This window comes from Psammomys obesus, unplaced genomic scaffold, assembly GCF_907164565.1.
Source record: "Psammomys obesus unplaced genomic scaffold, mPsaObe1.curated_primary_1811, whole genome shotgun sequence".
In the NCBI taxonomy this organism is placed as follows: Eukaryota; Metazoa; Chordata; class Mammalia; order Rodentia; family Muridae; genus Psammomys; species Psammomys obesus.
Genome location: NW_026588368.1, coordinates 1,249,789 through 1,259,239, shown reverse-complemented (window position 1 = coordinate 1,259,239; position 9,451 = coordinate 1,249,789). Strand labels below are relative to the sequence as shown.

The 9,451-nt window shown below is 44.8% G+C and overlaps 1 protein-coding gene across 3 annotated transcripts in view; it reads left to right on the top strand.

Moving 5' to 3' along the window:
* Positions 1–8,031, top strand: part of Tmcc1 (transmembrane and coiled-coil domain family 1) — a 121,070-nt gene extending 113,039 nt beyond the window's left edge. For all 3 annotated transcript variants that reach the window (XM_055604193.1, XM_055604195.1, XM_055604196.1), the window contains exons 3-4: positions 1,778–1,913; positions 4,202–8,031. In XM_055604193.1, coding sequence (XP_055460168.1) covers positions 1,778–1,913; positions 4,202–4,516 — 451 coding nt within the window. In that variant the 3' untranslated portion in view covers positions 4,517–8,031. The remainder of the gene's footprint in view (positions 1–1,777; positions 1,914–4,201) is intronic.
* Positions 8,032–9,451: the final 1,420 nt, after the last annotated feature.

Here is a 9,451-nt window from a genome sequence, read left to right as displayed (position 1 = left end):
AAGAAAGAAAGAAAGAAAGAAAGAAAGAAAGAAAGAAAGAAAGAAAGGAAGAAAGGAAGAAAGAAAGAAAAAGAAAAGTAGAGTTGTAACTGTAGAGGCCTTGCCTGGCATGCAGAGTGACAGTTTCTATCCACTGTATGACCAAAAGAAGACAGAGGAAGAGGTAGGAAAATGGGAAAAGAAAGAAAAGAAGGGAGGAGTTCTAAATACTTAATGATGCTCTGACATGGTTGGTTGGTTGGTTTTTAGACTAGCCTCAAACTTAGAATTCTCCTGCCTCATCAGCTTCTTTAGCACCTGGTATTCTAGGGAATGTACCATAACCTGCTCCCCAGGTTTGCTTTCATTTTTTAGAAGCCCCTTGAGTTTCACATGTGGCCCTGAGCCCTGTGGGCATGAGCCCTGCCTAACTCCCTCTGACATAGGACTTTGTTCAGCTCAGCAGGAGCTAGAGGTGGTTCCTATTTCTAACTTTTGCCTTCTGTCTCAGTATTTTTTTTAATATTTATTTATTATTTATTTTATGTATATGAGTGCTGTATCTGCATGTCTGCCTGCGGAAGAGGGCATCAGATCTCAGTATACATGATTGTGAGTCACCATGTGGTTGCTGGGAACTGAACTCAGGACCTCTGGAAGAGCAGACAGTGCTCTCAACTGCTGAGCCATCTCTCCAAACCCCTCAGTATTTTTAATGTGTAGTCTTCAACCATTCTCCTGGAAGACCTTTGGTTCCGAGGACTCCACACACTGCCTAACCTGTCCTAACCTGTCCTCTTCACTACTACCAGACAACTAATTTCCTTAAACACTGTCTTCTTTGGGCCCCTTCACCGGCTATCCAGAATCCAGTAGTCCAGCTATTCTGTGTATTTCTTCCTGAGCATTTTTTTCTACGTAGAATTTCTGATGATCTCCCTTAAACGTTTATGTACAATAAAGGTGGTGAATAAAACCAGCCTTCCTCCCAGGAACATTCTCATTTCTTCCCCATCTTGTAGTTTCTGCCTACTACAGCCCTTACATATGCTAACTGTGGTGGTTTAAGTAGGAATGGCCCCCTAGCCTCCCGTGTTTGAATGCCTTGCCCAGAGGGAGTGGTGCTATTAGGAGGTGTGGCCTTGTAGGAGTAAGTGTGGCCTTATTGAAGGAAGTGTGTCACTGTGGGGGTGGACTTTGGGGCCTCAAACTATGCCTAGTGTGGCATTCACTTCTGTTGCCTGCAGATTAAGATGGAGAACTCCTTCTCCAGCAGTGTCTCTGGAGAATATCCCTAGCATGCAGCAGGTTCTCAATATGTGCTGACAAATATCCCAAGCATTACTTGGCCATAAGAATGATGGACCCCTCTGGCTCTGGCTTTCTGGGGCCCCAAGTCACAAACATCTGAGTGAGTAAGTTATCTAGTGTTGAGATAAGTTACTACTGACGGCTAGAAGGTCCATTTCCATTTGTGCACTGTTTTTCTCCTGATGAGATGGCTTTATAAGTCTATAAGTCTTTGTTTCTCGCACACTCAAAGCAGAGTCAGAGTTGCTTCAGTATCACAGGTATGTAGAGCTAGCCAGGGCTATGGAGAAAATTGCAAAAGCCATGGTGGTGTAGGATGCCTTTGTGACAGCTGCCTTTGTGGAGACTGAAAGCTGCAACCACAGGTTTGGGCTTGCTCATCCTCCGTGCTCTTGTTTTATTTTGTAGAAAAGATTTGGAGAATGATCCAAATTATATCAGGGACGATGCAGAATATTTGAAACTCCAACCTCTCTCCTTTTCTTAGATGTGAACGACTAGAAGAGCAACTGAATGACCTGACAGAGCTTCACCAGAATGAGATCCTGAACCTAAAGCAGGAGCTGGCCAGCATGGAAGAGAAAATCGCCTATCAGTCCTATGAACGGGCCCGGGACATCCAGGTGAGTATGAACAGTAAGTGGGAAAGAAGAAAGGGAGAGAATGGGCAAAGACAGGAGTCTAGAAAGTCAAGAAATGCTATCAGTTGCAGCACATCTGCCTTCACACAGTGGAGATACCTTTTTCAGATGTTCATGCCATTTGGGAAGGCATAGCTTTAAATGCTGGCAAATGTCTCCAGAAAGAGCAGTCTCACTCTGAGAAAGCTAGAGCGCCCCATCTGTTAGTTGCTGCCCTGGAGCTGCTCAGGTGGATCTTCTGGTCATCTTGCCTGTCTTCTGCTTCTATGGAAAAGAGGTTTAGTTCCTGCTCTCTAACCAGTGGCACATTACGTGATTTTTGAGAATCCTCCATTGTCTGTGGATTTGTGAGAGACCCCAGCAATGAAGTTGAAGGTGAACACTCACTTGATTCCAAGGAAAAGTGAAACATTGGGGTTTCTCTGTTTTCTGTGGAGATTCAGTCAGAGGTTGTGGTAGGTTTTGTGAAGGCTCCTATTTAAAAGCTAGTATGGAGAAGAGGAGGTTGTAGCATACCCACCCAGAGGAATCAAGGCACTGTCCGTACTCTTTGCCCAGCTTCCATATTCCTTAGGTCCTTGAATTCTGTTTACATTTTTTTTTTTCATTCCCATGTTATTTCTGGAGTGAGCGAGCAAGTGGCATGATCCATTATCCATTCTTGAGCTAGCTTCAGCCTTAAGTTATCTGGGCCTTACGTTACATCCCAGGAAACTAACAGCCATTGAAACCAAGGCTGGAAAAATCCCATGGTTCCAACCACTAGTTGGCTTGAGAGGATATCTGTCCTTTCTTAGGGGATGAGGTTTGGTTCCGTGAGTAGTAGGATATAATTTATATAAGGCGTGGCCTTAGTAGGGAGCAGGTCATCTTTATGCTCTCTGTAGAGTATCTATCTACCTTACAGAGACTGACCTAAAAAGGGAATGTTACCTCCTTACAACAAGGTCACAGTTCCCTTTCTCCAGTCAGGGATTGTCTTGACCTAAAAACACCAGGTAGTATGTTAGTGAAGCACATTCAAAGGTGTTCATTGCATCATTGTTAGAGTGGAAAAAATCAGAAAGAAAAAAATTCCTAAGAGGGACCTAACTGGTGGGCTGTGACATACCCATACTATGAAATGTTGCATAGCAACTAAAAAGTATGTGATAGGACTGTCGAGATGGCTCAGTTGTCAAAGTATTTGATTCATAAGCATAAGGAACTAAGTTCAGATCCCCAGAACCCACATAAAAAGCCAGACATTGGAGCCAGCTAGATGGCATAGCAGGTAAAAGTGCTTACCTTGTCAGCCTGACAACTGAGTTCAGCCCCCAGAATCTGGTCAATGTAGAAGGCAAGCGCAACTTCCTCGAATTTATCTCCAAACCACTACATTTATGCCATGGCACACCCACACATACGCAAATACACACATGCTAGAGTAATAATAGTGATAATTTTAAAGCCAGGCATAGTGTCATGTACTTGGAACCCCAGCAATGACAAGATGAGACAGGCAATTCTTGCAGCTTACTGGTCAGTTAGTCTATCCTCCTTGGCAAAGCTGCAGCCAGTGAGAGGCCTTGTCTGAAACAAAAGGTGGGAGGTACCTGAAGGACCAACACCCACGGTTGTCTTCTGACCTTAAGTTATGGATCACAGTAGAAGCTATGCACATTATGGTAGGAGATGCCTGTAATAACCCCATGCTAGGCAAATGCATATGTACAGTTAAATACAGGTAAAAGGTAAACATACCAGTTTGACAGCAATACCACAGCAACTGGGACTAGAACTGACAACACTGTGTTTTAAGTAAAACAAGTGTATGTGTCTTGTGTACCTTAGACTCATAATTCTAAAAGAATAAAAAACATATAATTGATGTCTTATCATTAAAATGTTCTAGGCCATTCAGTAATGATGGCACATGACTATGATCTCAACATTCAGGAGGTAGAGGCAAAAGGATCTGAAGTCCAAGGTCATCTCAGCTACATAGCAAGTATAGGCCAGTCTGAAATACAAGAGACTCTTGTTTTAAATAAGTAAGTAAGTAAGTAAACTCTAGGCAAAATAAAAGTATGTCCACTGCTCCCCAAAGCCATTCTCCCAGGAGTGCAGTAGAGGGAATAGGAGTAATGCCACCTGGGAGAGCTGTGCATCTGGCTTGTCATATCCATATTTTAAATACTTGGCATGGCTTAGGATCTACCTGGCTCCCGCGGCATGTCCAGCTGTAATTCTGAGAACAGAAGCCTAACCATCCCCTGTTTGGCCCACAGGAGGCCCTGGAGGCCTGTCAGACCCGTATCTCCAAGATGGAGCTGCAGCAGCAACAGCAGCAGGTGGTGCAGTTGGAAGGGCTGGAGAATGCCACTGCCCGAAACCTTCTGGGCAAACTCATCAACATCCTCCTGGCTGTCATGGCAGTCCTGTTGGTGTTTGTGTCCACGGTAGCCAACTGTGTGGTCCCCCTCATGAAGACACGCAACAGGACGTTTAGCACTTTATTCCTTGTGGCTTTCATTGCCTTTCTCTGGAAGCACTGGGATGCCCTCTTCAGCTACGTGGACCGGCTCTTCTCACCCCCCAGATGATGCTGGCACAGAAAGCAGTGCTCCTCACCGTCTGGCGAGTGCATGCCAAGAGAGCTAGACAGCAGCATTACCCACTCTGAAGTTTTCTACAAGAGAGTTGAGTGAATCTGTTTACATTTAGAATAATGTTTTTTTTCTTCAAGAGACGCAATTGCAATAGTATTTTTTAGATTTTATCCAAGAAGTTTTTTGGGCAACAATCTTGGATCATTTTTATGTAGCATGATTTTCCTTGGGATGCAAATCTGAAACAGTCCTTTAACATGAACCAACAATCCGCAACACACGGAAGGGCATTCTGAATCGAGGCTTGGAGGACTGCACTAAACTCACTAAACAGATGCAAAAACCTGACCAGGCCCAACACCCGCCCTTTCTGGGCTCCTCTCCTCATCCAGACTAACTCTACTGTGAAGTCCCACCACATTCCAGGTTGGATTTTAGATTCAGGGTGGATTTTCCTGCCATGGAAGAACACGGGCATCAATCTCCCTCGCTTTCTCACGCTAACCCTGAAGTATGCTCACTTCTGAACCTGTGCCTTCCTTAACTCTGCCAGGATTGGAAGCAAGAGCATCAAGCCTGTAGGGTGACTGCACAGTCCTGTTCAGTATTGTGAAGTAGCCCTTAATCCTAACTTTTAAGCAAAATCCCTTGGCCGCACTTTTAAGGTTTATTTGGTGTTTTTTTGTTGTTGTTTTTTAATATGTGTATAGTTACCAACTTAAAAATAAAAAATCCGAACAACATACTTGAAGAATGTAATACTCAAACTCTCAGTGCTTCCTTATAATTTCTAATAGGATTTTTTTATTATTGTTATTATTATTGGGGTTTGTTTTGTTTTGTTTTTGGTTGGTTGGTTGGTTTATTTGGGGGAAGGGACTGGATTGGGATGATCTTTTTTTTTTTTTTTCTTTTTTCTTTTTTTTCTTTGAAATAAAGCAGTGATGTTTTCAAATGAAGCCGTGTGGATATTTCAGCGTGCTGCCCCCTATTGTCTTGAACCAGTTGAGTTGGAGACTGTTGCCAGTGCTGCCCTCTGCCACGCTGTGGCGGCCTGGCTCTCTGGTGTCTACACCCGCACAGCACCGTCTCCCCGGCTTAGCTTGAGTAGAGTGGCGAGCGGTTGCAGGGTGAGGGGCAACAGTCTGCACAGACTAGTGTGGCAGGGCTGGATTTTGTTTTCCTCCCAAATAAGTGTTCACCCAGTGATCTTGGGCTGGGATCTCTTCAAGAAAAAAAAAAGCTACTATGTTATAAGTCATAAATAATTCCTTGTGTTTGCTTAATTTATTGATTAACACTCCCTAACTTCTGAAACCAAAGTGATGTGGAGTCTTGTCTGCATTTTGGCCTCAGCATCCTTAACTTCAAAGCTTTATTCTGTCTGCCTGAGAGGATCAATTGAAGATGACTCTCCCAAAAAGCAGAAAAAGAAATGTCAGGTTAGAAGGGCCCAGGTTCTGGGTGCACACTGTTGCAAGCTTCCTACTAACCCAGACTGACTCACTAACCTATCTGCTCAGTGGCTGTTTAGAGACACTTTAGGAAGATAAGCTGAGCTTTGCCCCCATCCTGTAGCCCATTCCATCACCCAGGTGGAGCCTGAACCAACCTTCAGAGCAAACTAGGGAGCCTGACTAATCTCATATTGTTGGAGGTCACGAATGCCATTCTAATGGCCTCTTTCTGTGTGCCCACATGATGCCAAGGGGTCATGTACTCTGCCCTAGACAGAGAAGTATGCTTTGCTTATGTCACCATACCAGGACCTTCTTTCAGACCAGGGCTGCAGTGCCCTCCCTGTCTGTTAGAAGGGATGGTTTACACAGCAGCTCCAGCCTCCTTTTGCTTTGGCCAGTTGGCCTTCTCACTTTGATATTTTAACTCAGGTACCCAGTCTTCACTCTATCCCCAGATCGTTGTTGTTCACCTCATAATGAGCACCTAGAGCAAGGACCAAAATAATAATAATAATAATAATAATTAAAACCAATGCACATTCATGCCAAAACAAATGGTCCCCAAACCTATGTTTAAAAGGTTAACTGTACCTGAAAATATTGCAGCAGCTTCAGGCGAGAATGCCATGGGGCACTATGACCTTGCTGCACTAGCAGTTGCTGCTGTAACTTGGTTGCTCTAATACAGAAGAGCTGTGGGAGAGAGGAGCCAGCAGCAGCCCACTGGCTTCTGTAACCATCCCGCAGGAGGGCCCCCCCCCCCCAGATGCACTGTGATTGCTAAGCGGAAACTGTCTCTAATTGCCTGAAGGCAGTTTCTGTTGAAGGTAGTCTGGAGCTTCAGACAGACAGACCTGCACTGATTCCTAGCAGACTGTCTTGAGAAGGACCTTCAGGACAGGCCCTGTCATGGCTTCTTGCTGTCTTATCCACTGCTTACTCACCAGGCCCACAGCTGTCTGCACTCAATGCTGTTTGTAACACACATCTGTTATCCTGCCTGCCTGTACTTTTTTGCTGCCCATCCCTGTTGCCTTTGAGTTTCTTGGAATCATGGCTGTCCTTGGACTCGCTTTTCTATTCCCAGCCCTTCTATAGCCTTGCTCTGATGGTTTAGCACTTGATCTGAGAGAAGCTTGCCCACAATTTAATGCTTCTTTTCCTTAAAAAAATAAAAAAATAATGTTTTTAAAATAAAATTTTTTAAAATTCCATTAAAGTGAAGCATTCCTTGATTCCCTTGTCCATGCTGGTGCCTAGCCTGGGTGAGTGAGGCTGGCTTTCTTGGCCTAGGTGACTGTTGTAGAGTTGGCCATCACTCTGCATTGTTGGTGGCTGTCTGCTCTAATTTCAGGTCCCTGGTGTACTCAGTGCATCTCGGCAAGGAAGGCTTTCTGCTCCTTAAGAGGTGCAGTTGGATCCATCGCTGACGGTGCTTCTTTAGCCCCATTCCAATTGGCCTAAAACATTTGTCGCCAGAACAGTGGGGTGAAGCCTTCCTTGCCAGCCATGTCTGACTGTGAGCATGCTTTGGCGTGGTCTTCAGTGCATTTGGTTTTGTTTCTGCCTCTGTGTTCTAAGGTAGTCAGTGATCCTGGATTCTGAGTAAGTATTCAGTATTCTGGCCTTGTCACCTTGGAGAATACACATCTCAAACAAAACCAAATGCTGTCGTCAACAAGCCAGCACAGGTGAAGTGATGGTTCCCACGCCACCCCCGATAAAACTGGGATTTTGAATGTGGCTCTACAAGTTAAACATTTCTGTGTGCTGTGTATGCTAGGTGATACCCTCGGAAGGGACTGACTACTAGACTGTAAGTGTGTTTTATACAAGCGTGTAAGATTAAAGACTCACATGCACGAATTGCAGAGTAAAGAGACGATACTTGTGAACGCGTGAACGTTAACACTGTAGTTGCTAGATCTTAAGCTGCTAATTGTTGAGAGAGAATTCACTTATGTTCTGTCTGGCTGCTGTGGAGTCTCAGCAGCGCTTTGCTGTACATAAAATGGAAATAAAGACCTCAGCTAGAAACCTGCCAAATGACTCGGGTCTGGTTTGTTTTGTTTTGTTTTTATTTGTGCATAGCCCAATTCTGCTGCAGGTGCATCTGTCTGGAAACTGTGGTTGTGGGTTGGGGTGGGAGAGAGATTGCCACACGAGTATTTTGAAACTCTGACAACCAGGAAGTTGTCACAGCCTCTGAAGACCTTACAGGCATCATTCCAGGTTGGCATTTCCCCCATGATTCCTTTAGGCTGTCAGTTAAGACTATGGTCCAAGGGCAGGATAAACAGCACAGTTGATGAAGTGCTGTACAATCATGAGGACCTGCATTTGCATCCCCAGCAGCCTTGAAGAAGTCAGGTGTGCTAGGGTGCATCTGTAACTTCAGTGCTGGAGAGAGGGGGATAATGCCTGTGCTTGCTGGCCAAGTCTCTCCAAAGCTTATTGAGAGACTCTCTGTATTAGGGTTCTCTGGAGGAACAAAACTGATAGAGTGAATGAATATGTATGTATTAGTATATAATCTATAACATATTAAAATGAGGTTTATTAGAGTGACTGACAGGCTGTGGTCCAGCTAATTCAATCCTGGCCATCTCCTAACAAAAAGGCCAAGAATGCAATAGCAGATCAGTTCACAAGGCTCAATATTTCAGGCTGTCTTCAGTATACACTGAAATCCCAAAGTAGGTTCTAATGCCAATGAAGGAATGCCTCCGCAATGGGGTAGATGAACTTGCCAGCAAGAGTGAAAAACAGGCAAAAAGCAAAAGCCTCCTGTGCCCTTTTATGTGGGCTGCTGCCAGAAAGCATGCCCACATTTAGGGTGGCATCCTATCTCACATGGTCCAGCCAGGCAAACGCCCTCCCTCACAGGTGTGCCCAGCTTCTTGGGTTTTGGCTAATTGCAGGCATACTCAAGTTGACAACTCCAATAAGCCATCCTGCTTTGTCTCCAAAAATAAGTGGAGAGTTACTGACGAAGACACCTGAAGTTGATCTCTGGCCTCCACGTACATATGCTCATACACCACACACACACACACACACACACACACACACACACACACACACGCCTACCCTCAGGCTTTTTTAGAGGCGCTTTTGAGCACTAACCTCCCAACTCAGCATCTAATGACCCCAAAATGGAGAGAATAATGTCTTCCATCATTTCAGAGCTTTGCTAAAGTCATTGTGAAGCCAGACATTAAGCATTCGGAACTTGAGTTGTTATCCCATCTAAACCTAGCTATGGTTTTGTTAAAGGATTTCTCTGCGGTGCTGGGGACAGAGCCCAGAGCCTTGCTCATGCTGGACAAGTATCCAACCACCGAGTCCATCCCAGCCCCAGAAATACTAATTTCCTAGAGGTTTGTTGTTGGTTGTTTGCCAACATTGTGTGTTAGCACCCGTGCTATGGTGCACGTGTAGAGATCAGGAGACAACTGGGGGGGGAAGT